This window comes from Erinaceus europaeus, chromosome 14, assembly GCF_950295315.1.
Source record: "Erinaceus europaeus chromosome 14, mEriEur2.1, whole genome shotgun sequence".
NCBI lineage: Eukaryota > Metazoa > Chordata > Mammalia > Eulipotyphla > Erinaceidae > Erinaceus > Erinaceus europaeus.
In genome coordinates this window covers 7533068-7560649 of record NC_080175.1, presented here as the reverse complement: position 1 = coordinate 7560649, position 27582 = coordinate 7533068, and the positions used below count along the sequence as shown (strand labels likewise).

At 45.9% G+C, this 27582-nt stretch overlaps 1 protein-coding gene across 1 annotated transcript in view; it reads left to right on the top strand.

The window, feature by feature from the left end:
* Positions 1-25317, top strand: part of PLPP4 (phospholipid phosphatase 4) — a 135328-nt gene extending 110011 nt beyond the window's left edge. Inside the window, exons 6-7 of the mRNA XM_007519673.3 lie at positions 15167-15337; positions 24619-25317. Of these exons, the coding sequence (XP_007519735.2) occupies positions 15167-15337; positions 24619-24818 (371 nt within the window). The 3' untranslated portion in view covers positions 24819-25317. The remainder of the gene's footprint in view (positions 1-15166; positions 15338-24618) is intronic.
* The last annotated feature ends 2265 nt before the right edge of the window (positions 25318-27582 follow it).

Below are 27582 nucleotides of genomic sequence, written 5' to 3'. Positions count from 1 at the left end.
GGGGGTTCGAACCGGGATCCTTACGCTGGTCCTTGCTCTTTGCACCATGTGCGCTTAACCCGCTGCGCTACCGCCCGACTCCCCGGGATCAGCTTTACGAGCTCTTTCTTCACTGCATGCAATTGGAGAAAGACAAGTTTCCTTCTTTTCTTACTTACTATTATGCCTTATGTAGGATCTAAGGTGTTTTATTTTTTTCAGGTGTTTTCTGTTACTTCCTCCACCTGAAATTTCGTCTCTCTGCCCCTGTGCCCTGTGGAGGCATCAAAGCAGAACTCAAAGCCAGCCAGTTCTGCAGACATGCGGGGCAGGTGCTGCCTCTGTGTTCCCTGCCCTTAAGACCTGCTTCCCTGTCATTTTGAGAAAACTTGCTTTCATTGTTTTGTTTCCTTGTGTCAACTCAGTGACACCGTGAAAAGAATCTTTGCTTGTTCTTATGTCTTATACATCATTAGTTATTTTTATGGGATGTACAGTGTGTCACATTGTTGCAAATCAAGTCCTGGCTTTGGGAATGACTAGGCATGGCTGAACTTAGATGTCAAAGCAGACAGGTCTATTTTCAGACCCTGCTTCTCCACTCAGCAGATAGCTATCTCCTCGGTTTGACCAGTAACGTCTCTCCTTTATTTGTTGAATACGCATTTACAAAGTCTGTAGCCTTGAGCATTGGACAAAAATGTTCTTGTCTTAGCTTGGCTTACAGTTGACATTATGGGGCTGGGGGACTACCCATCTCTAATTTGAAATACAAGTCAGTTAATACCTGAAAGAGTCTGTTGGTTTTTTGTTTTATTTATTTATTTATTTATTTATTTATTTATTTATTTATTTATAGTGTGTGTGTGTGTGTGTGTGTGTGTGTGTGTGTGTGTGTGTGTGATAAGACTGGTTTGGATCAAAATGGTTGAAAAGAAACCATAAATAGATCCAATGTGTTGCCTAGGCGAGTCACAGTTTTGGTCATTTGAGGCAGACTTAGTCCACAAGTTCTCTTCTTGCAGAGTTACCTGATCATTTAATACTCACTTCCAAGGTCACAGGCAATGAAAATGCCATATATTTGCTTCCCCAAATTTAAATGGTCCTCCTTCCTCTAAGCAAGATTTAAGAAAAGGAAAATCTCATTTGAACATAAATCAAGTGTTCTCTTGAGTTTGGATGGTACACGTAATGAGGGAGACGCGTTCTGTGTGTGTCAGAATGTCTGTGGGACTCTTGTCCTGTTTGTGGTCAGTTTCCATAGAGGTGCAAGTGAGAGATGGTAGGAGGTTGTTGACCAAGCCAGCATGTGTGTGTGTGTGTGTGTGTGTGTGTGTGTACGGGAGTGGGGGTGGGGGGGAGCTTGGGAAGTCACTTCATCAATTTACAGGGGATTTTAGTCCTGAGACTGGGACGTTCTGTAACTGTCTTCAGTGCCAGAAACAATGTCCTCTCCTAGCCCAGGACAGGAAGGTGACATCACTGTGCCTTCTGCTTTTTCACTCATGCCATAGTGAAGAGCTTTCCCTGGGCCACCCAGGAGCTCCCATCACAACTGACCCTTTGTTCAATTCAGCATATGAGTCAAATGCCCTCATTGTAGCACATCCTATTGCTGGTCCATTTTTATTCTGCATAGACGGTCCGGATGCCAGCTTTCCTCCTGTGTGTCCCCTTTACCTCAGCTGTTCACAATTCACTCTCCTGACACCAAATTGTAGGGTTCCCCCCCCACACACAAAATGAACCATTTTTTATGACACCAGCTGGTTGTCAGCTAACTCAGTTCTGAAGGTGTGAATCTGGAGGTGGCATCAGGCCCCACAGGGGAGGGCTCAACTCCACTAAGCTGTCCATCTCCCCTCCCAGGCCCCCTCCCTCCAGCTCTGGTGGCAGTTGTAATTTCTGGTTGTCATCTCTGCTTCTGTTCTTACAGATCCCATTCATCCTGAGGATAGATCAGATCACAGATCTCAGGGAAACATTTCTATCTGCCAGTTCATTCAGTAACATAATAAAGATGGGTTGGGGAAGATGGGGCAATGACAGCATCATAGACTTTTGTATCTGAGGTCCCAGAGATCAAAGGTTCAAGCCCAAGGACTACCATATGCCAGAGATGAACAGTGTTTTGCTCCCTCTCAAATAAATAAATCTGTTTAAAATAATTGAATAAAGGCTAAAGAAGAACAACCAGATGGAGAGACAGGACCAGGAGGGGGGGGGGCCCTCCTGTTCCTGTGAAGTCGGGGGTCAGATTCTTTCTATGTGGGTTGTCTGCCCTTCTGAAAGCTCTCTGAGCCCTGTGCCTTTGTGACTTTTAAGGGGGGGAGGGAATTTTAGTACAGAGGTCTGAAGGCATATTGGCCATGTTTCCAACCATTTCTGCTCTCTGCAAATCCCAGACTTCTCATCATGGCTTGGTCTCCTGAAGATCAGTTTGGTTTTTTTTAGTAATTTTTAAATATTTATTTATTTATCTTCCCTTTTGATGCCCTTGTTGTTTTTCATCATTGTTGTTGTTATTGATGTTGTTGGATAGGACAGTGAGAAATGGAGAGAGGAGGGGAAGATAGAGAGGAGGAGAGAAAGACAGACACCTGCAGACCTGCTTCACCTCTTGTGAAGCGACTTCCCTGCAAGTGGGGAGCCGGGGGTTCTTACACTATGCTCCACGTGCGCTTAACCCGTTGCACTACCGCCCAACTCCCAAGATCAGTTATTTTCCTCCCAGGATCCATCTGGCTTCCAACTCGAGTTACCTCATTAGAATAACAGATGCTCCTAACACTCTCATCATTTAGGAGCTTACAAGGCTTTGAAGATCTCTTACCAGGAACTGGGGTCATAAGTCTATCTCTAGATATGTATGTGTGAGCACACACATATATGTGTGTACAGATATACATATGCACGCACACATGAATATGCAGATATTTCTCCTTGGCATCTCACACATTCCCACACAGTCTGAGATCCTCAAAGGGGCTGCTGGGCAGGTTGGAAACATTACTTTGTCCACTTGTAGGTGTGATGCTATGTCACAAAAGGCTGGTCACTTTTTAAAAAATTTTTATTTATAAAAATGGAAACACTGATAAAAACAATAGGATAAGAGGGGTACAATTCCCACCACCAGAACTCTGTTTCCCATCCTCTCCCCTGATAGCTTTCCTATTCTTTATCCCTCTGGGAGTATGAACCCAGGGTCATTGTGGGGTGCAGAAGGTGGAAGGTCTGGTTTCTGTAATTGCTTCCCCGCTGAACATGGGTGTTGACAGGTCGATCCATACTCCCAGCCTGTGTCTCTCTTTCCCTAGTGGGGCAGGGCTCTGGGGAAGTAGAGCTGCAGGACACATTGGTGGGGTCGTCCAGTTGGCATCATGGTAGCATCTGGAACCTTCTTAGGAGATAGTGAGGCTGAAGCAGTCACTAAGACCTCAAAGCTCCCCCAGTGGAAGCTAATCCACTGAGCCCACTGGCAGAGGAAGGACAGCCATCTTTTTAGTCATTTCTCAAGCATGTGCCCTGATATTCAGATCCTGCCATCAATTTTATGTTTGGTTAAGGTCCTTGGAGGTAAAAATAAAATGGTTTTTCATTAAAATGTTATCTTTATTGGAATCCCACCCTGCCTTTGTAAGTAAGCTCCCCTGGCAGCATTATGGAAAAAGGTAATTTATCCATTTTGAAGGCTTATTCTGATTTGTGTGTTTCAGATCATTGTGCCGTGTAATCAAGACCAAAAGAAAAAAAAAATACAGTCCTGGGGATGGAGACTTTCTGTAGTGGGTGTAGTGGGGTGGTCTGACAGACAAAGCCAATCACTTCCCCTGTTTGTGTCTAACCCAACTTTCCCTGGGGACAAGAGTAATGTTTATGTTCCTTGTTTGTTATCAGGAAGTTTGGGGAGATGGGGAGAAGGCAGAATAGCTTCTATCATTTAAAACGCTCAATCCTCCACTGCTGAAACTTCCCCATTCCAGGGTAGGGCCTCCTGGGATTGGCAAAGGACAGTCATTTGCTTCCCCCCAAATCAGTTTCTTTCCTGCTATTTCTGAGTCCTCTGCTCCCTTTTGTTCACTGTGTCTGGGTTTCCTCTCTCTCTCTCCCCCCTCCTCCAGTGTATGTACATATATGCGCACACTCATCATCTGTCTTCTTTCTTTTCAGGACACAGAATTTTCTTTGAATCTGCAAACTGAGGTTACACAAGTAATTTGCAGCATGCATGCATTTTCTTTTTCGCTGTTTCTATTTCCTGTCTCTGACCTTTGCTTTCAAACTTATTATGAGCATTTGGGTTCTTTTTCCTTTTCCCCATTGTTCATTCTCAAACAAGACTTTGCGATCACTTCTCTCATGAGACTGAGTTCTCGGGTAACTGAAGTATCAACCTGCCTAGAACCAGGATATGAAGGGTGTATAACCTTTCACCGTCATCTGTCTTTCTGTCCCCAAGGACTTTGGTCTGTTGCCAGAGCATTTCGTAAGGTCATTTATGTTTGTGGAGCAACTGGTCTCTGCCATTTATTTATTCAGTCACTCAGAATGTCTCCTTGACTTCTCTTGCCAGACAAATCTTTCAGTGGTGATTCCAGTGGTTATGTGCCTAAGGGGGTGTAGAAGTGAACTGGCAGTTAACAGAGCCAGAACTGCAACTGTGCTAAGAAAACCTGTGATTTTTTTTAAAACTCTACTTAGGAAGAAGTCACCGTTTCTTAAGGGCTGCATCAACCACTGGTGTATGATTTGATGGGAACCTCTGTTTCTGTTCCATCAAATGGGCCAAATGCCTATGTCATTGTGTTGTTTGGGGTTGACGCAAAATGTGGGAGAAACTTCTGGAACAGTGCTGGACCAGTGAGGAGACTCTCAACACTTGCTGGTCTTGTTTTTTGACTGCAGCACCCTACTGACACCTGCTCAGGATGGTAGTTTTCTCATCTTCAGTAGTCAATTGAAATGTCACTCTGTCCACCCTCTAGGCCCTTAGAATGTTGTAGAAAGCAAAGCTTCCTACAGTTTCCTGGGGAGGCTGCTATCATTTCCTGCAGAATAGAAGGGCTTCCATTGTGAGGGCTCTAGGAAGATCTCGGGGGTGATTCTTGTAAGAAGAGCCCAAGAAAGTGTGTGTGTGTGTGTGTGTGTGTGTGTTTATGAAAAAAATAAATAGACACTACTGGAGATGAACAGTCCTTGCATCTCTGGAAGTGTAGACACCAGGTCTCCTAACTTGAATTCTTCAGTAAAGCGGACTGGCTCATTCCAGCAATGTCCGTGGTGCAGAGAGGTCATTCATAAACAGATGTTGATAGGGACTGGGCAGTGGTACACCTGCTTGAGTATGCATGTTACGGTGCTCAAGGATCCAGATTCAAACTACTAGTCCCCAATTGTAGGAGGCGGGGGGTGAGTTTCATAGAAGTCAATCAGTGATATAGATGTTTCTCTTTCTCTCTCATTCTCTATCTCTCCTCCCCTCTCAATTCTTCTCTTTCTGATCAGACACAATTTTAAAATGAGATGCTGAGGAAATAGATGGAGGAATGATAACCATTGGGTCTGGTCCTTTTATTCAACAAACATCTGCTTACTAGGGAGCAGTCAGTGCATCTTCAGATGCTAAAGGGTGGAGGGAGAAGTAGCATAAGCCCTGCTCTTATGGAGTTTGCCAGGTATTGAACTGCAAACATACAAAGAAAAGGAATTATGTAAGATAGTAAGGTAAATTAGGACCCAGAGCCTTTCCCCTCAATCATACAGTTGAATTGCTTGACAGTTTTAAGGCTACTGTGTTGTGTAATGATTGTTATGGATTCTTATCTTTAGCAGAATTGTAAACATATAATGTTCAGCGGCCTAATCATGGTTTGTAACATTATAAAATGAGAAGACTATCATTCCAAATCACACCCATCACCAAAGCTCTGGCGCCCTGACCTACCCAGTGATAACCACCATAGTTCTTACAATTCCTTTTATTTTTACAAGTTTGTGCAGTCCAATTCTCTCTATTCTACATGGGAGTGAAACCATGCTGTAGTCATCTTTTGCCTGCCTGACTACTTCGCTGAGTAAGCATCATCACCTCCAGTCTGAAGAAAAATTTTCAGTGAATCATTGTTATAAATTTAGGAGATAATCAAGGATTTTGATGATTTTTTAATTTTAGCAAAGTTAAACTTTCTTTTTGTCTCCTACATCAGAGCAACAAATGTCATCACAAATAGTATGGATTGGACAGAAAGTAAGATTTTAAAAGAAACCATGGTGGTACTAAGTTGAGTCTACTATTCACTTCACATCAGGAACTTCCCCTGAAATTGCAGCCCTATGGGGCCGGGCAGTGGCGCACTGGGTTAAGCGCACACAGTATGAAGTGCAAGGACCCACACAAGGATCTGGGTTCGAGCCCCTGACTCCCCACCTGCAAGGAGGGGGGAGTTGCTTTATAAAAGTGGTGAAGCAGGTCTGCAGGTGTCTTTCTCTCCCCGTCTCTATCTTCCTCTCCTTTCTCAATTTCTCTCTGCCCTATCCAGTAAAATGGAGGTGGGGGGAAGGCCTCCAGGAGCAGCAGATTCATAAAGCAGGCACCGAGCCCCAATGATAGCCCTGGAAGCATAATAAATAAATAAGAAGTTGCAGCCCTGGTTTGGCAGCTAAATTGGTAAGGACTGAGGACTAAGCCGTGGTCTTTTCTTAAGTTCTGTTGAAATAACGCTTGCATCCACACTCTAAGATTGATCACAGACTTCTCTTGCCCTTTTTTAAGTGAAATTCCTTATTCAGTATGTTAAAATATTTTTAAATATTTATTTATTTATTCCCTTTTGCTGCCCTTGTTGTTTTACTGTTGTAGTTATTATTGTTATTGTTATTGATGTCATCATTGTTGGATAGGACAGAGAGAAATGGAGAGAGGAGGGGAAGACAGAGAGGGGGAGAGAAAGATAAGACACCTGCAGACCTGCTTCGCCACCTATGAAGCGACTCCCCTGCAGGTGGGGAGCTGGGGGCTGGAACTGGGATCCTTATGCCGATCTTTGTGCCACGTGTGCTTAACCTGCTGCGCTACTGCCCGACTCCCAGTATGTTAAAATATTAATGACTAGAACTTGGCATTAAGTATAGAAGCAGCCACAGCTTAACCAGGATGGAGTCTGGATTGAGAGATCAGGAAACTGAATGTACGAATCTGTGAATGAGCAAGAAAGTCCAATTAAGGGCTTGGGGGCCATGAGGACATTCAAATAAGTTCTAAGACAATGCAACACACACATTCTCATATTCATTCTCTCTCTCTCTCTCCTTCTCTCTCTCTCTCTCTCTCTCTCCCCCTCTCCTCCCAGGCCTTTCAGACCTTTTCCCGGGACTTTGCCCCTACAAAATTCCATCCTATCAGGTGGGTTGTTATATCTTCTTATTAAGATAGAGGATGAGAGGGAGTTGGGCTGTAGCGCAGCGGGTTAAGCGCAGGTGGCGCAAAGCAGAAGGACCGGCATAAGGATCCCGGTTCGAACCCCGGCTCCCCACCAGCAGGGGAGTCACTTCACAGGCGGTGAAGCAGGTCTGCAGGTGTCTATCTTTCTCTCCTCCTCTCTGTCTTCCCCTCCTCTCTCCATTTCTCTCTGTCCTATCCAACAACAACAACAATAATAACTACAACAATAAAACAACAAGGGCAACAAAAGGGAATAAATAAATAAAATAAATATTTAAAAAAAGAAGATAGAGGATGAGAGACAGAGAGGGCGCCACAGACTGCTGTGTCCCATGTGAATCTTCCCCTTTGCTTGTGCTCCCGTGTGGCATCTGGGAGCTTGAACCTGGATCCCCTGCCCCCCCATGATAGAGCGCGTAGTACTGAGTGAGCTGGCCTCTGACCCCCTCCCCCTACACACACACACAACGCAACTTCTTCCCGAAGAATCCTAGGACAAACTAGGTGTCTGGACACTTGGCACAGCAACAGCTCCTGGGCTGTCTGAGCACCTGAAGTGTTTGATACTGTTCACAGTGGGGAATGCTCTGTCTCCACACTTCATCCCTGAGTCTGAGTCTGAGTCTGAGTCTGAGTCTGAGTCTGAGTCTGTGATCGTGCTCCTTTTACTGGCTAAAATCATTTCTGCATCTGCCTCAGGGACTGAAAGACCACTAACAACCTGAGAAGCTGCCTCTGGCATCCTCACCAAGCCAACATGCGGTTACATAACCAGTGTGGAGCCACAGTTCAGGAGGCTAGTCCTTATGCAGGCTTTTCATTCAGGATGGAACTTTACAGAAGGGAGACTGTGCCCATCAGTGGCTGCCTTCCCCAAGGGGCTGAGTCGCCCAGACTCACTTGGCTGGCTTGGCTTTCAGCAGCTGCAGACACTGTGAGGCTGGTTGGTTGTAACAAGTTCTGTGTTATTCCTCATTTTCCAATCCTCAAGATGACTACGAGAGTAGAGAGGAGAAGTCAGTTCGGACACACTTCCAGGTTCTTTGGGACTGGGAAATAAACAGCCGTGAGATAGATTAATAAGAGAAAATGTAAAGCAGAATTTATTAATAACATGTGTATCTCCCTTACAGGTGGAAGAGATCTGTGGTTACTAAGAAAGCTCTCCACAGAGTCCCAGACACTAAAAGAGCCAGCAGGGGGTTTGGGGAAGGAAGGGTCAGATAAGGTGACAGGAGTTGGCCTCAAGGCAGGTTCCTTAAAACCTAAACACTAAACTTTGTTTAACCATCTGGTATTTCTCTTCTCTCCTAGAGAAGAAAATACTAGCTCTTTGCACATCAGCCAATGAAAATTTGTACAGATTATCTCACCAGTGTGCAAATCCTTTTTTTTTTTTTTTTTTGCAATAATCAGTTTGGGGACATTGATTATAATTGTTAGCAAAAGTGGGAAAAAATGCAATAGGAAAAGCAGGGTCCATTTCTCTGATTTTTTATCCTATTTTTTAAAAAGTCCTTTTGGGGAGAATGCCAACTTTCTCATTTCCTGCAACCATCTGGGATCTAAAGTTCTTCTACTTACTTTAGAAGCCAACAGGGAAAGGAAGATAAACCACATGGTTACAACTAAGTGAGCCTAATAAACTATCTTTTCTTTGCAAAGAGAGTCAGAGAAGCCTCTGGCGATTTGTCTTAGTAATCAGAGAGAAGATTCGGAGCCATCAGCCAGGCAGGTAATCCAGTTTACTGCATGTGAGTGGTCTCCCACTGTGGGCCCACAGCTTACATTATGCTGCCTGGTTTCCCTGGCAGTGGCAAAGTGAGCATGGAATGGAAACTTTCAGAAACAGAATGGGAAAACCATCTTCTTTCATCAGCTTCCTAGTTTAGAGACTCAGCGAGCTTTTTTTTTTTTTTTTTAATGCTTCCCATAGCCAGATCAACATATCTGCAGTCAGCTACCTTCATCCAAGGAAACCTTCTTGACAGATCACTGTCTGTATGTGCATATGTGCATACCTGTGTGTGAGTTTGCAATTCTGGAGGTCAAGAAATACTATCTGAACCCCACGCCCCCAATAAGTAGGTTCAGTATCCTCCCAGCCCACTGGTTTGAAAGTGTTCCAAGGAGTCGGGCAGTAGTGCAGTGGGTTAAGCACACATGGCGCAAAGTTCAAGGACCAGCTTAAGGATCCCGGTTGGAGCCCTCAGCTCCCCACCTGCAGGGAAGTCGCTTCAAAGGGCAGTGAAGCAGGTCTGCAGGTGTCTATCTTTCTCTCCCCCTCTCTGTCTTCCCCTCCTCTCTCCATTTCTCTCTGTCCAACAACAATGACAACAATAATGACAATAAACAAAAGAACAAGGGAAACAAAAAGGAAAATAAATAAATAAATAAAATTTAAAAAAGAAAGTGTTCCAATCAGATTTCTGGCCTTAATAATGTGAACAAAGTATGGATATATTATCTTTCATCCATAATCACTGTGTTCCGACACACCCATTGTTGAATGTCCTACTCTCAGTTTCTTTTCCGTTTGAAAAATATCACATTTGTTATATAGGAGAGAGTGAGAGATGCATATATATATATATATATATAGAGAGAGAGAGAGAGAGAGAGACAGAGAGAGAGAGAGACAGAGAGAGAGACAGAGAGAGAGACAGAGAGAGAGAGAGAGGGATAAGTTTAGAACAGTGTTGTGATCCATGCAGTGCTGGGGGTCGAATCCAGAACCTGAAGTGCGCACGCCTGCATGCTCCAGCAACTGAGCTATTTCCCCAGCCGCTCAATTTCATTTCTTAATCACAGTGGAAGTGAGGGCCGCATCTTAGGCTAAAGACAGATAATCACTTGGAAAGGATATCATCTCTCTTGTTCTCCTTGAGGATAAAGGGCTTTACAGCCCAGCGGTGCCTCAAGTACTTGCTTCTTTCAGAAGAGAACAGAAAGCTGTTTGGCTCAAGTCGGACAGATTTTCTTAAGCCCCTTCCTGTTGTTTCCTTTTGCTCCAGCTGGACTGAATCTGAGCCCCACTGAGCCTCAGGAATGCTCAGGGGTGATTGCACCCTGCCGTCTCATGGGAAGAGGTGTCAGAAGAACTGTGAGATCATAGAACTTCAGGATGCTTGGCCTGTTCTGGCTAATATTTGGGAAGCTGGACTGTAAAGGCCCCGTGGCTGCCCAGAGTTCACAAGCTCCCCCCTTGTGCCCCGATCCCCAGACACACCTCCAGAAGGAAGTGCCCTACAGCCCTTTGCCAAAGGACAGTATGCTGTTTCAGTAACTGTGGAAGTGTCATTGAGAATGTAACCAGTGTAAGGGTTAGCCTAAAATCGAGGCCTCATCATGTCACCTCAAACAGTCAGGACACATAGTGCTGCTTTAAAAGGACTGAATGGAATTAAGAGAATACTATGAAAGGAAAGGTCTCACCTGAGTGATGAAGCTGAAGGGTTGTCATTCCACACCTGAAGTCTCTGGACACAGTCTGAAGTGAAGCATGCTGGGGTGGCACTCGTTGCGTTGATTAGGTTGTGATTGGCAGATGCAATATTATTTGATATGAATTGAGAGAAGCATGCAGGAAAGTGAGCCCCACCCTAAGGTTCCAGGACTGGGGGAAGAAGGATAGAGAATGGGAAAGCTATCAGGGGAGGGGAGGGGATATGGAGATCAGGTGGTGGGAATTGTGTGAAGTTGTAAGCCTCCTATCCTACAGTTTTGTTAATGTCTCCTTTCTTAAATAAAATAAAATAAAGTAAAGGACTGATCGGGGGAGATACCTTGCTGGTAAGGGCTGTGCCTCACCATGTGTGTAAACCAGTTTGAGTTAGGCACCACATGGGAGTGTGATGGCATCATGGGGGAAGCTCTGATGCTGTGTTGTCTCTCCCTCTCTCTGTCTCTTTAAGAATTGAAAAAGGGGGTCTGGGTGTAGCTAAATAATTCAAATGTGCAGTTTGGGCTCTGTGTAAAAAATGGGTGGGGGTAGGTAGCATAATGGTTACGCAAAGAGACTCTCATGCCCATACCTGAGGCTCCAAAGTCTTAGGTTCAGTCCTCCACACCACCATAAGCCAGAGCTGAGTAGTGCTTTGAAAAATAAAAATAAAAACTGTCACAAAAAGGATCTAGGCTATTAAACTCAGTCCTAAAAATGCTTTTCATCCCCTCCTCCTCTGAAAAGATGCAGATACTTTGATATTTTGGAGAATCTGCTGCACGAACATGCTTTGGGACCAGTGAGCTAGCTTACTAGATAGTGTGCTGCTTTGCTGTGCTGGAAAGCTAGGTTCAAAGCTCACGGGCACTGCATTGAAGGAAGCTTTGGTGTTATCATCTCCTTCTCCCTCTCCTCCTCCCTCTCCCTCTGCCTCTCCCTCAGCCTCTCCTTCTCAGCCTCTCCCCTCTCACTTCCTCAAAAAACAAAACAAAACAAAAAGAATATATTTTTGTTTCCTCCTCTCCAAAGAATAAGCCACATTCTTCTAGAGCCAATGCTGACCAAATTCAAGCACCTTCCAGAGCCAATGCTGGCCAGATTTGAGTGTCTGAGGGATGAGATCACAGTGACAGGTGCAGGCTAAGGGTCTGGTCTCCAGCCCCCTGTTCCAGATTTGGACCTTGGAGGACTCCAGCTTCTGCCTCCTTTGTCCCTCAGGAAGGTTTCCAATCTGCAGGTGAATGTTGGCTGCTTGACTTGGGATCTGTCTATCTTAAAGGCTCCAAAGCCATTTTATTCCCACAGAGGGGCACAAAACAGATTCTTTATATGCTAGCTGAGTGTGTGTGTGTGTGTGTGTGTGTGTGTGTGTGTGTTTCTTTTTTCAGGAGATACTAGTTTGGAAATACCTGGCGTTATCTCTCCTATGTCTGAAAGCCTGCAAACTTTCATCTATAACCTTACAAAGCCTCAGGGTGTTTCTGTTCTGATTCATTTAAGAGGATGAACTTGCCAGTCTTCATGATTAAACAAAGCCCCTTAGTCCTTTTGCACAGAGTTCAGACTGAAGACAGTCTCCTCCACCTCCACTCACCTACGGGAGTCATTTGTCCAGCCCTCCTTCCCATTCCCTTGAGGGGGCATGTTATGAACAGAAGGAACAGAGCACAGTGGGTAAGAATAGGAAATTAAGAGCCTGTTGTGCTCTTCAGGCTGCTGGCCAAATGGGGCCACTTTGGAACGCCATGTTGATCACTTCAGACCCTTCATAAAAGCCAACATCCCGGAACAGGGCTCAGTGATAGAGGCCCCGCATACTCCTACTTCAAACAGAGTGGCCAGTGGATCTTGGCACTGCTGCCTGTTCAGAACTGAGTGCTAATCATTGTTCAGAAATGTTTAAGTGCTTCATTTTTATTTCTGAGATAAGACCTAGTTGAATGTTCTATTTTTAAAGAAGGGATGGGGGTGGGGAAAGGCTGCTACTTTCTTGAATTTGGTTGTTGAAATAGTTCTGTCTTGGTATAATCTTGAGTTGGTACCAGGAGGGAATTCTTTTTGAAGAAGATGGCTGTTGTCAATTTGTTGAAGCTGCAGGTGATTCATTTGTACAGACTCTAGCCACGTTTCTTTGTCCATACAGATCATGTTCTTAGTATTGTCCCCACTGTGCCATAGTCAAAGACCTGGGTTTGAGCCCCGGTTCCCTGCCTGCAGTGGGAAAACCTCACAAGCAAGAAAGCAGGTCCACAGATCTCCCTCTCTGTCTCCCTCTTCCTTTCCCCTCCCCCTCCCCCTCCCCCTCCCCCTTCCCCCCTCCTATTCCCCCTCCCTCTTTCCCCTCCCCTTCCCCCTCTCTTCTCTCCCTCTCTCTCTGCCACCAGGGTATCACTGGGTCTTGATGGTGGCTTGACGCTATGAATCTATTGCTCCTGGCAGCCATTTTCTCCATTTTACTGGATTAGACAGAGATAAATTGAGAGGGACAGGGGAGATAGAGGAGAGAAGATAGGTACCTGCAGCCCTGTGCCACTGCTTCTGAAGCGACCCCTCTACAGGTAGGGAACTGGAGCCTCGAGCCAGGATTCTTGTGCGAGTCCTTGTGCTTCATACTGTGTGTGCTTAGCCAGGTGTGCTACTGCCCACCCCCCTCTATCTTCCCCTCCTCTTTCAATTTCCCTCTGTCCTATCCAACAAAAATAGAAAAAAAAAATTACCACTACCATGGGGAGCAGTAGATTCATAGTGCCAGCATGGAGCCCCAGAGATAACCCTGGTGGCAATAAAAAAGAAGAAGAAGAAGAAGAAGAAGAAGAAGAAGAAGGAGGAGGAGGAGGAGGAGGAGGAGGAGGAGGAGGAGGAGGAGGAGGAGGAGGAGGAGGAGGAGAAGAAGAAGAAGAAGAAGAAGAAGAAGAAGAAGAAGAAGAAATAGAAGAAGAAGAAGAGGAACAAGAAGAACAAGAACAAGAACAAGAAGAAGAAGAGGAGGAGGAAGAGGAAGAGGAGGAAGAAGAAGAGAAGGAGGAAGAGGAAGAAGAAGAGGAAGAAGAAGATGATGATGATGAAGAAGAAGAAGGTTTAGTCTTGACCTTCTCAGACCTCACCCTGTACACAGCTCACTCTTGTACCCTGCAAATTCTAAGTCGGCAGGTCTGAGGCTGACCTGAGTTTTGGCTTTTACTAAGGAGGGCGCTAACATTATTGCTGAGGTCTGAGGCACCTCTGAAGGTTGCTGCTGTACCGGCCCTAAAGTACTCACACAGCACGTTTTCTACCAGGGGCTGTGTGGACTGGTTTCCTGAAGGCTTTGTCTCTTGGTTTTATTTTCTGATTAATGGGGAAGGTTTTACAAGGTTGGTATTGAGGGAGGTGGGAACTACCTTCAAATGAAAGCACGTGAGTTCAGTGCTGCTTTCAGAACTGCCTGAAGACTTTGCCCCAAGGACACTCGCACTCCCGTCCTCAGGCACTCGTGACAGGCTCTAGTCCAGACCAGTAGACCGGCATGTAGGGTCTCATAATGGAGCCCAGCTACCAGTATTTTTAAAGCTTCCCAGATATTAAAGGTGGAACCATGTTTGAAGACAAGCTATTCGAAGTCCACAGACTGGATTGTGGGCTAAGCCAGACTCTGCAAAAAGCCTGGAGGATTAGCCTTGCTTGACCCAACGCCACATTCTGGACAGTGCATTTATTAGCAGAAACATGAGTTGTCTTTGCACATTTAAACCCTGGCAACCATAATTTCCAAGAGAGAACAAATGTTTTGTCATCATTGGTTTGTTTGTTTGTTTGTTTTCATCAAGCTTAGTACCCCACTACACCCGCTGGCCCACCCTTTGGAAATATCACCAAGGCAGAAACTCCCCAGTCTCCCTCATCCTCCAGACCCAAGCCACGATGAGTCTTTTGCTTTGCACACACTTCTGTCTCTCACAGAACTCTCTACATTGTCTTAAAACCATTTATAGCCCTGGTCATATCCCTCAGTCATCATTTTACTCCCTGCATGTATAAAGCATCTGTCTAGCGAGCACCTAACAGAGACTCATGAAATTAGTGTTGGGTGAATGGGTGAATGGATGACATAGAATTTAATCCCATGCACATCTGGTAGGTCACTGACACGGTTGAAAGCCTCCAGCCGGTAGGGTTGAAGCAAGAGCAGATCGCCTAGATGGCTCTCTGTGCAAACCAGCCCTTGGCCCTGGAGCTGTGCAAGATGGCAGACAGGAGACCCGTGTTCCTGCTCCTCCCCACCCAGTAGAGTAACACCTGCTGTTTCTCCTTGGCAGTTGCTTTTTCGGGCCTTGGCTTCACAACCTTCTACCTGGCGGGCAAGCTGCACTGCTTCACCGAGAGCGGACGGGGCAAGAGCTGGCGGCTCTGTGCCGCCATCCTGCCCCTGTACTGCGCCATGATGATCGCTCTGTCCCGCATGTGTGACTACAAGCATCACTGGCAAGGTGAGTCTCACCCTCCCTGTCTGGGGAACCCTTCTGGGGAGCAGTAAGTGCCTAGGGCTAGAAACTAGAGCAGGCTTGAAGGACGGAGGAGGAGACACTCACACTTTCTAATGCGGCTCTGCCTGTTCGCTTTCCTGCTGCCCTTTCTGGGAATGGATTTGGGGGCTTCTCTTCCTGATTCTGCCCAGGGAGACCAGTGAGTCCTGCCAGAAGGGCAGGCACTTGGCTTCTGACACAAATAGAACTTCCTGCCCAGAGTCCTGTGCCAAGTAGTGTCTGGCTCCTTTCCCATCTCTGATGCATCCCATAAGGACATCTCTCTCACCACAGATGCACTTCCAAAGGAAGCTTCCAGCCCAGGGTTCAAGGCCGGCAGGTCTGGTCAGTCTCGGTCTGGGATCTGGATGAGGATTCCCTGGGTGCATGAGTCCAGAGTATCTCAGAAAGTCTGTGGGATACAAGAGAAGCAGGGGACCAGAGGTGCAGGGCGTGGTCTCATTTTACCTGCAGCTCACACCCACCTGCCTCTGCACTACCTGCCTGAGGAAACTAGGAGAAGAGACCAAGGTGCTCAGGGCAAGTGGCTTCTGAGGGCACAGTGTCCCCAAAGGACACTGTTCAGATCACCCTTATCTGAGCACCTTAAGTTCAGAATTGGTCTTTTGGGGGGAGGATCTGGAGTCTCCATTATTCACTGGTGAGATAGTTCCATCTGGAGGCGTCTGGGAAACCCTGTGCTCACTTAAGCAGACAGTTTGAACTCCACGTGCCTGGGTCCAGCTCCCGGGACAGTGGCCTTCCATGACCACTCAACATCCACGCCTCCTGCTTTCTCTCTTCTCTCATCACTTCCCACTTTTCTTTCTTCTTTCTTTTTCATTTTTCCTGGTTGCTTTAACACCTCTGGTTGGTTTACTTTAATCTTTCCCACACCTTAGTCAATAACTTTTTCACTAATCTTTGCTCAGTAGACCCATCTGAATGTTTCGTCTTCTACCCCTGGTTATCATACATGTTAAAAATGAAATGAGGGGGTCAGGCTGTAGTGCAGCGGGTTAAGTGCACATGGCATGAAACTCAAGGACCAGCATAAGGATCCCGGTTTGAGCCCCCGGCTCCCCACCTGCAGAGGCATCACTTCACAAGTGGTGAAGCAGGTCTGCAGGTGTCTTTCTCTCCCCATCTCTGTCTTCCCCTCCTTTCTCCATTTCTCTCTGTCCTATCTGGCAACAACAACATCAATCAAAACATAATAACCACAAAAATGATAAAAACAAGGGCAACAAAAAAGGAAAATAAGTAAAAAAATAAAATATTTAAAAAAATGAAATGAGCCCTCCCCTCGGCTCCACCCCACTCACTTCCTTACACCTGCTACACTCTCCCCTGTTCCTTGCCATCTCCTCCTCAGGTAACCACAATTCTGTTGTGAATGTCCACTGCTTCGTTTTGATTTTGTTTCCTAAATGTTTAGCTTTAAAGGAAATACTTTTGCACCCATCGTGCACATCGGTTACACACTGCTTCCCGGGTAATCATTTGGCTATTTGAAGGGCATTTCTGTATTTTTTTATATGGTGCAGGGAATGAACCAGAGCACTGTGCATGTGTGATATCACTGAGCGGACTCTCTCATCCAATGCCTGATGTACATGGAAACAGGAAGGAGGGAGGAAGGGAAGGAGGGAGAGAGAGAGAGAAAGAGAGAGAGAGAAAGAGAGAGAGACTCTGATGCACTTCTGTATCATCCATGGAGCGAGAGCCCTTTGCTGCTGTCCATGGTGTTTCCACCTGGTTCTGGGGATGGAACCCAGGGCACCACGCACAGTAAGGTGTGAGCTCTACTCTGCCCACCCAGCCATCTCTTACCAGAGGTCATGAGGTCACAGATGCAGTAGAAATGACTACTCCCAGATAAGGGATTTTTCAGTCCATTTTCTCAGGCAGGGAGTGTCTTGTGGTTCTTTCCAGCATCTCCCCAGTTTCTCTTGCTCCTTCCCGGCATCAGCTTCACCCTTCACCCTTCACCCTTCACCCTTCACCCTTCACCCTTCACCCTTCACCCTTCACCCTTCACCCTCCTGGAGCTGACGCACTGGTTGACATGAACCTCAGGGAGAAGCTTCTGCTTGGTGAGTGAAGGGTGCAGGAGGGAAAGAGAGGCTGAGGAGGTGCTGACAGAGGGCCACATGAAGTGTTGCTCCAGCTCAGGGAGCCCACCTGAAGGGAAGGGCTTCAGGTTACACCCCAGAAAGCTTTGCTCATCTCGGTTGTCATCAGCGACCTGGAGGAGCTTCCCGATGATAAGGAAAAGGAGTCTGGAAGGAGTCACTGTGCCAGCATCACACAGGCACACTCAGTGCTTGGAACGTTGTTTGCAAATGGCTTGGAACTATTCTTCCAAGGTAGGACTTTCTGCCTTGAAGGAAGAGAACAGACTATGTGGCAGACTGCGGACCTCTGCTCCTTCCGCTCTGGGGAACTGCAGTATATTTTTCTCAACAGGGGAACAGCATCCTTCAGATTTTTCACAGAGCCTTTTCTTAGATCTCAGGAGATACTGGGACCTGTCAGGGTGGGGACACCCTGCTCAGATGCAGATTGGCATTGCTCTTGAGGCAGGAGGTGTTGTGTTTCCCAAACAGCTGATTCAGAGGCAGGCATGATGTGAGCAGTCTGTAAGGGCTGAATCACTGTGGACTTTTTCAGTTTTATGTAACCACATTGAATCTGGGAGGTGATTAAGGGTTTCAAAGTTGAATTGATACTTTGTTTGGTTTATCTTGGGAGACAGTAAGAGCCTTTGTGCAATCATTTTGTCTGATAATCTGAGATATGAGATTGATCTCTCTCCCTCTCTCTTTCCTTTTGCTTTTTTCACTAGTAAGACTTCACTTTTCCTAGTTGCCTTTTCTACATAGGAGAGAGACAAAGAGACAGAGGAGAAGAGGGAAAGATAACATAGCAACTGAGCATCTGCTTGAGTGGCAGGGGCTAGACCCCAACCGGGTCATATGCATGACAAAGCCCCCCCCATCTAGTTGAACTATCTGACTGGCCTGAGATTGATGTCTCTTAAATGCTCTCATGTCTGTGTTTTTTACTCATTGCCTAGTCATGGCTGGCACATCATAGGAGAATCAAAAATCATTTCTTGGCACGTGGAAGTGGTGCTCTTGATGTAGCTAGTACCCTCAGGGTCTGTTGGCAGCCAGGCTTCAGATCCATCCTATCCAACTGTTACAGGGAAGAACTTGGAGTGGTAGAAAGAGAACACTAATGCTGTGTGGGCTGACAGAAAAGAAAACAAGAGACTTTCTATCCAGTTATTGTAAAAAAAAAAATGTTTACTGGGAGCCAGGTGGTAGCACAGCAGGTTAAGCGCACGTAGCACAAAGCGCAAGAACTAGAATAAAGATCCTGGTCCGAGCCCCCCAGCTCCCCACTTGCAGGGGAGTCGCTTCACAGGTGGTGAAGCAGGTCTGCAGGTGTCTATCTTTCTCTCCCCCCTCTGTCTTCCTCTCCTCTCTCCATTTCTCTCTGTCCTATCCAACAACAATGACATCAATAACAACAATAATAACTACAACAATAAAACAAGGGCAATAAAAGGGAATAAATAAATATAAAAAAATTAAAATAATTTTAAAAATTTTTAAATGTTTATTTTCGTTTGGAGAGAAAGACTAGAGCACTGCTTAGCTCGGACATATAGTGAGACCAGGGGTTGAACTTGGAACCTTGAGTGTGAAAGTCTGGTGCACTACTGCTGTGATATTTCCCCATCCTTATGCCATAGCTGGGGGTGAACCAAGGATCTTAGGGTAGAGCTCTGTGACCCAAGTTTGAATGTGCATCAGTTTGTACAGGGCAGGGATGCAACTCGGGTACCAATTGAGCTGTGTTCAACCTGTTGCTTGTTCAACCTGAGCCTCCTCCTGGGATCCAGTGAACTCTTGAGATTGACTCACTTTACCTGAGTTATCCTTTCTGAGGCCACCGACCACTGTTTATGCCCTTGATTACCAATTGTAGGAAATTACTTCCCAGGAGACCTCCAGCAGTGTCTGAAGATGTATTTCTTGTTGTTATTGTTGTTGTTATTATTATTATTTTAACAACGGATTGTGGTAGTAGTAGTGTTTACTTCTGGAAGCTGTCAGGAAGAGGCCAGCGATGTACTCAGTATCTCCCGAGTCCAGTGTACAAGCTTGTACATCAGTACAAGGTACCCCTCCCCCCACACCAAAGAATCATCCAGCCCCAAACGCCTCCTGCTGAGAGGCAGTAGTCTAAGCAGGCCTGCAGTGCTGCCTTGATTTCTCTGTTACATGTTAAGAAGCAGCAGTGTTGTGGAGCGGAGAATTTAATCCTTGCAACACTCACTTAGAAAGGGAGTCATCTCAGAGACTTGCAAGGTTTCCAGTTTTGAGGAAGGACAGACCATGAGGCCTTTGAGTGTTTGCAGCAGGAGTTCTGCTTGAGAGCACTAAGTTGTTCCTTTTCTTTCTGGTGAACTGGACCAACTGCCCAGTGACTATGAACAGGGGCCATCCATCATGGTGAGAATTTGCAATGGAGCTCCTTAGGCATCAGCAAAAGCCAAATCACTCACATAGTAGACTTTAGTTAACAGCATTCATATTATGAGATTTTTATGACTTCATTTCAAGTTTAATTTAAGCAACAGTGCCTAATGTGGAAATACAGCTCATTGCTCGATTCTATATCCACCTCTAGTAAATAACGCATCACCTCAAGTGCTTGGCACTGCCCATTATTTCCCTGCTTTCTGTGGTCAGCTCCCTCCTGGTCATTGCTGCCTTCTTAGCTTCACACCAAACACTCAAGTCTAGTTTATTAAGTCAGGAGAATGGAAAGCATGGGCCATGGCATAGAGGGGCTGTTGAAACAGATGACAGACTTTTCAAGAAATACAGCTATCTCGATAGACGCTCTGTGTGTGGCTGTTGTTTTCCATGTCTTTGTGACATGTTGTTGACTTTGGTCCAGTTGGAAGGTGGAGAGCTTCATGGATAATGTTAACTACAAAACCCAGTATATTGTGTTTTTTCTCTATCTCTCTCTCTCTCTCTCCTACAGGTCTCTCTACCTCTCTTTCTCTCTCTCACTATCAAGGGGGAACAAAGATGGCCACTGGGGATGGTGGAGATGTTGTGAAGGCACAAACCTTAGAGATAAACCTTATGACAAGAGAGTTGGGATGTGGGGAGAAAGGGGGGGGGGGAGAGGCCTGAAGCACTCCCATGGTTACAGGAAAGTACATAAATAAAACACACACACAAATCAATATTAGAGGGTCTCTTTGGACCTGCTCTGACTCTTCTCACAGTCTTCTGTTTGGATGAGCCCCAGTTAGTGGAGAGTCTTTGGAGGTAATGGCAGCAGTATGCTGTTTTTTCCATGAATAGACATAAGAATGAATTCTCACTATCCCTCAAATCCCCCAATCCCTGCATCTGTGTCTAGGCTCTTCTGGCATGGTGCTATCACTGGGGAGAAACTTTGAATTATACTGGTGTCCTCAATCATGGTTTCTTTAGTCTGGGTATTTGTATGAGCATCACCCTAAAAGCATGATCTAGAAAAATGGTTCTGATGTGAGCAAACAGTCATTTGTTTCTACTTAAACCAAGGTTGAAAAGTCTCCATCTCTCTTTGACTGGGCTGACATTTTCAAAATGGCTACCATTGCCTCCATCAGATTTCCTGTGTGAGCTATGAAGGAAATGCAATTGGAAATAAGCTCATGTGTAACTATAAGTAGTTAATAGAATAATTCAGAGGTTATCAGTGCTGCAGTTGGAGTGACTCTAGGACAGGACGTGGGTGGGAGCATTGTGCTGGATGGTTCATAGGGCACGTGAGCCTTCTGAATTCTTTTTTTTAAATTTTTATTTATTTTCCCTTTTGTTGCCCTTTTTAATTGTTGTTGTTACTGATGTCACTGTTGTTAGATAGGACCGAGAGAAATGGAGAGAGGAGGGGAAGACAGAGAAGGAGAGAGAAAGACAGACACCTGCAGAACTGCTTCACCGCCTGTGAAGACTCCCCTGCAAGTGGGGAGCCGGGGGCTCGATCCAGGATTCTAACGCTGGTCCTTGCGCTTAGTATGATGTGCACTTAATCAGTGTGTCTCCTAATGACTTTTGTTTTCAAGTGACATTTTACCCAAAGCAGGGATATGATCTACCTTGGTATTTCCAAAAATCTGAGTGTTTGGAATGAGTCCTAGCATGCTTCCTTGGGAGATCTCTTGGCCATCATGCATTTGTTCGATGCTCATATGTTACAGGCCCAGGACAGCACAAGAGGCTCACACACTGTCACATGCAGAACAACAGCCAGCTCTTAACCCAGCTCTACGTTGCATGGACTAGACTCATTCACCCACTGGGAGAGCTAGTTAAATCTTTGGGAGCCACATGTGTCAAGGAATTAACAGCCAACAGGCAGACTAACCCGTCCCCTCCTGGGGTTTGGAGGCCAACATTAGCCATCAAACAATTCCATGATTTATCATGACTGTCACCTGGGGATAAATAAAATCGATTAGGCTGGGCAGGAGTAGCTAGCATAATAGTTACACAAAGAGACTCTCATGCCAGAGGCTCCAAAGTCCCAGGTTCAATCCCCCGCACCACTATAAACAAGAGATGAGTAGTGCTCTGGTTAAAAAAAATAGACAGATAGATAGATAGATAGATAGATAGATAGATAGATAGATAGATAGATTAGGCTGCGCATAGGAGTGCTAGGATTAGAGCTATGTTTGCAGAAAGAGGAGAAAGAGGGAGAATAGAAGCTTATTTGAGGGTCTGGACTGGGACACACCCTGTAGAGTGCACACTTTACCAATGCTTGAGTAGCTGGGTTCAGGCCCCCAATCCTCACCTGCAGGGGAAGCTTCACAAGCAGTGGAATAATGCTGCAGGTGTCTCTCCTGTTTCTCTCTCCTTTTCCTCCTCCACTTTGCTACTAGGGAAAAAAGAAAAAGACAATGACAGCTGGGAACAGCAGAGGTGTCATGTAACAAATGAGCCCTGGTGAATGAATGAATGAATGAATGAATGAATGAATGAATGAATGAATAAATAAAGGAAGGACTAAGAGCAACATTAGAGTGAGAAGGCTGAGATCTGGGAGGGTCGGCAGAACCAGGTGAGCTGTGAGGTCTTGAAGGCCACGTGGTCATTTCTCCAGAGCAGTGAGAAGGATTTTAATGAGGACAATGACATCATCTATTTACACCTGAAAAGCCACCCCTGTCCAGACTCCAGTCCCCAGAACAGCACTTGATCTCTCACTGTGGACAGACACGCTGCCATCCCAGACCCAAGAACTGTGTTCAACACAGTTGATTTGAAAGAGCTTACAGTTTGGCTGTCGGACTTTGGAATGTCTGACTGTTAACCTCGTAAAAACGCTGAAGGTAGAAGAATCCATTTTCCAAAGGTGATAACATACTGAAATACTGTCTTCATCCTCAAAAGCAGGCCCCGTCTATCTAAATGGAGCCTAGAGCCCCGTAACAGGACTGAGTGGAGACTCAGCAGAGTATTCCACATAGCCGAGTTACTGCACAGTTTATTTTTCTGGGCTGGTAAAATAGCTTACCTGGCAAGTACACCTGCTTTACCCTTTGAGCCTGGCCTCCACTGCATTGGAGGAAGCTTTGATGCTATGATGTCTGTCTCCCCATTGGAGGAAGCTTTGTTGCTATGATGTCTGTCTCCCCATTGGAGGAAGCTTTGATGCTATGATGTCTGTCTCCCCATTGGAGGAAGCTTTGATGCTATGATGTCTGTCTCCCCATTGGAGGAAGCTTTGATGCTATGATGTCTGTCTCCCCTCCCCGACTCTCTCTCTCTCTCTGCGTGCTATCTCTCTCTCTGAAATTGTTTTCCTTTTTTAATATTTATTTTTTTTCCTTTTGTTGCCCTTGTTTATTGTTGTAGTTATTTTTTTTGTTGCCCTTGTTTATTGTTGTAGTTATTGTTGTTATTGATGTTGTCATTGTTGGATAGGACAGAGAGAAATGGAGAGAGGAGGGGAAGACAGAGAGGGGGAGAGAAAGAGAGACACCTACAGACCTGCTTCACCACCTGTGAAGCGACTCCCCTGCAGGTGGGGAGTCGGGGGCTCGAACTGGGATCCTTATGCCGGTCCTTGTGCTTTGCGCCATGTGCGCTTAACCTGCTGCGCTACCTCCCGACTCCCTGTTCAAAAAGTTTTACCTGAGGTACCCTAGATGACAACAAAAGGAACATATGGTTCGTTTTCCTGAGAGCTACATTTCCTTGATAACCGCCCTAGCCTTCCTTCCCTGTAGAACACCCAGGAAAATGGACTTGTGATGTAAACCGAGGTCGATACATAACATCCTGCTTACAGGGAAGGGTCTGAAAGCTTAATATCTTGAGCCCTGATCACTTAGGGGTCACCTGAGGCCAGCCAGCGCCTGCTGCACTTTGGAGGTGGAGACCTGAGGGAACCTGAGGGAACCAGGGCACCAACTCAGCCACATGGGATTTGGGTAGCGGAGTCTTGACAGCAGAATTCAAGTCCCCTTCTACCAGTCCAGCAGGGGTGGCCTTTGGTCTCTTGGAACTGTAGTTCATTTTGCTGTTGTTCTTTTATCTTGTTTAAAAAATATTTATTTATTTACTTTTTGTTGCCCTTGTTTTTATTGTTATCGTAGTTTCTATTGTTATTGATGTCACCATTGTTGGATAGGACAGAGAAAAATGGAGAGAGGAGGAGAAGACGGGGGGGGGGGGGAGAAAGAGAGACTCCTGCAGGCCTGCTTCACCGCCTGTGAAGCGACTCCCCTGCAGGTGGGGAGCCGGGGGCTCGAACCAGGATCCTTCACTGGTCCTCGTGCTTTGAGCCACATACACTTAACCCGCTGCGCTCCCTCTCGCTCCCTCTCTATCTTCCGCTCCTCTCTCGATGTCTCTCTGTTCTATCAAAAGAAAAAACATTGGAAAAAGGGCCTCCAGGAGCAGTGGATTCATAGTGCAGGCACCGAGCCTCAGTAATAACCCTGGAGGCAAAAAAGATGAAGAAATGGCGATCCAATGCACCTCGAACAGGGATGCCTACATTCCAGAAGTTACGTCTGTAGGAACTGCCTGCCACCCTTTCCCCTCAGCCTGCTTTCTTTTCTCCCATATGATCACAGGTGGAGAGGTGCATCCTGGGTACAGTCTGCAGCCATGTTTGAAGCAATCCTGACCTGCTTTCTCTTTCCTGCCCAGATTCTTTTGTGGGCGGTGTCATCGGCCTCATTTTTGCCTACATCTGCTACAGACAGCACTACCCACCGCTGGCCAACACGGCGTGTCACAAACCCTATGTCAGCCTCCGAGTCCCGCCCTCCATGAAGAAAGAAGAGATGCCCACGGCTGACAACGCCCCCAACCTGCCTCTGGAGGGCATCACTGAGGGTCCCGTGTGACTTGACATAGGGGGAGGGATGGATGAGGAGCCGGAGCTCACTCTACAGCCCCCACACCCCCAGCCGGATATCATAGCATTGTAGGAGAGGTCTCCATAAGTGTTTCTCATATGTTGTCTCTCAGTCCTGCTTCTGTTTTGCTGGCGGTGTTCCTCCTTCTTGGATGCCCATGCTCTCCCTTGTGAGCCAGCAGAGGAAGGACACAGGAGTGATGCTGGAGGCTCCGGGGGGGGGGGGGGGGAGTTTGTCGGTGTGGCTTGGGAGACCCCTCTTGCTGAAATATTTGTGGTCCCAGCCACCTGCCTGTGTTTCCATAGTTGTCAAATACAATAAACGCTCCCACCTGGAAGGCATGGTGTGAGCTGTCCAGAGGCAGGAGGTGTTGGGCTGGACAGAGGGTTTTCTGGCCAGTGAGCCCTGGCAGGGAGTTGGAATGTTCAGGGTGCTGACCTCGGAGGCAAAGGTTCAGCAGCTTCCCGTACACCCAGCTTATCAGAGCCCTTGCCTGTGAAATGGACTGCAGCTTGAGGCTCCAGCACTCCAGTTCCGGGTGTTTAGGACCTCTGAATTGAAAGGAAATGACGTCAGTGACTGCATGGGTAGGTATCTGCCAAACACAGAATGCAGAAGCTACCCCAGAGCGAGTGTGGATGAGGTGTGGGTTGGTGGGGATTCCTTCTGTTACCAGGGTTGTTGGAGCCTGGGGCCCTTGCCTGGCTCAAAGCAGAAAGAAGATACTTGAAAAATGAGGAAGAGCTTGGATGTGGGTCACATACTGGGGCAGAGAGGGAGGCTCACGCCAGAAGAAACCTCCTTCTTGAGCCTCAGGGAAGCCAGGTCTTTATATATTTTTATTAGTGATTTACAAAATTATAAGATAATAGGAGTATAATTCCACACCATTCCCACCACCAGAATTCTATTTCCCCATCCCCTTCCAGCAAAAACTGCAACAGTTCTTCCAAGGTCATTTATATGGGTAAACTTTATACCTAAATCTGTCTCTCCGTCTGTCTGTCTATCTATCTATCTATCTATCTATCTATCTATCTATCTATCTTTTTGCCCATTTTTTTCCAATTCCTTTCCAAACCACACCTACACCTATTAGTCCTTCCGAGTGTCCTTCCTTAATCCTCTTCCCTCTCAGCCAAGTGAAACAGTGCCCAACTTCCTCTGTTGTTTTCCAAATTCACTTCCCTTTCAGTGATGGTATAAAAACAAAGGTTCCTGGTGGCAGACGTTTCTGGTCCCGGTGGAATTGGAGTTAAGAGCTCTCTGGTCACCTTCCCTTAGTGTTCCCCCACTCTGTGAGTATGGACCAAAATTCTTTTTGGGGTGCAAACGGAAGGAGTTCTGGCTTCTGTAATTACTTCTCCACTGAAGCCAGGTCTGTCTCCTTTAGGGAAAAGTCACAGCATGTGGCCAGCATCACAGTGTGTAGGCACTGGGCCCCAGCAGGCCAGGCACAGGCTATGTCATGCTTTTTGCCATATGCCCCATGTTCAGGGAGGAGCAAATAGGTCTGTCCAGAGGTGAGGAGCTGACAATGAGCCCTTTGTCCACCTTGGGCCAGGTTGGGTCTGCACCACCTAAGAGTGACCTTATCAAATAAGCCCCAGTGCAGTGGCTTCTGCCATAGCCCTGCCAAGTCCATATCATCACAGAGCCATGGAGTGGCCATCCTGAGTGGGGGAGACTTGAACAGACCTCCTAAGCCAGCTTACTGATTGTTTTTTAATTGTAGTAGTTATACTTGCAAGCCATTGGGAAAATAAATATGAGCTACTTTACAAGCTAGGTCCTGGCAGTTAATTAGACATCATCTTAAATCCAGAGTTAGAACTGCATGTAACATTGGAAAAGTGAATATTTTGCTTTAACTAAAAAAAACTTAACAATTTCAAAAACAAAGCTGAAAATAAGCATGAAGAAAAAGGACCCTTTGCTTTGTCATGGGTGGAAAACAAGCCTGGTATATCCCTCTTCACACTGTGACTCTTGGTTTGCCCACATTCTGCAGCAATGCATAGAAAAGGCCATGGGATTCTGGTAACAAATGTTTTGGGTCTCGGGTAACCCCAGTGGAACTGGGGTTCAGTGTCCTCTGTCCTAAATACTGCTCTAACAAGAAGAAAAAGGAAAGAAGAAAAAAGAGAAAGGGGGGAGAGGAAAAGAAAATGGAATAAAAGAAAGGTTAGGTGGTAGGAAGGAACTGAAAATAGTTTCTTTTCTTCATTGAGTCTCCATAGTTCTCAAAAGACTGTGTTGAAGAAAGTCTACTCTCTCCCTTCTTAGAGAATACAGAGTGTGTTCTGAATAGGTTTCAAAGCTTCAGAGCTCTCTCTCCTTTGGGCTATGGAGAGACAATGAAAAAAAATATCAGTAACAACACCAACAGTCAAACTTAGATACTTTGATGGAAACAATTTCCATGACACAAATAAATCACCTGATGGAATGGCAAGTCTCTTTTCTTCTGTCTACATATTGCTTGTCATCTTCATCTAGAAAGCCAATGCCTCAATCCATTAACATATGATAGAATGTAATAGATTTATTTCTTTTTCTAATTATTTTAAAATTCTTATTTATACAATGGAAACACTGACAAGACCATAGGATAAGAGGTCTGATTTCTAAGAAGCTATATACTGCACACTTAGGGCTGCAGGATGATTGATTAAAACATACCCATAAACCAAGAGGCCAAAGAAGCATGGGAAGAAGCCAGGGCAGTTTGTTAAATCAACACTACAAAGGA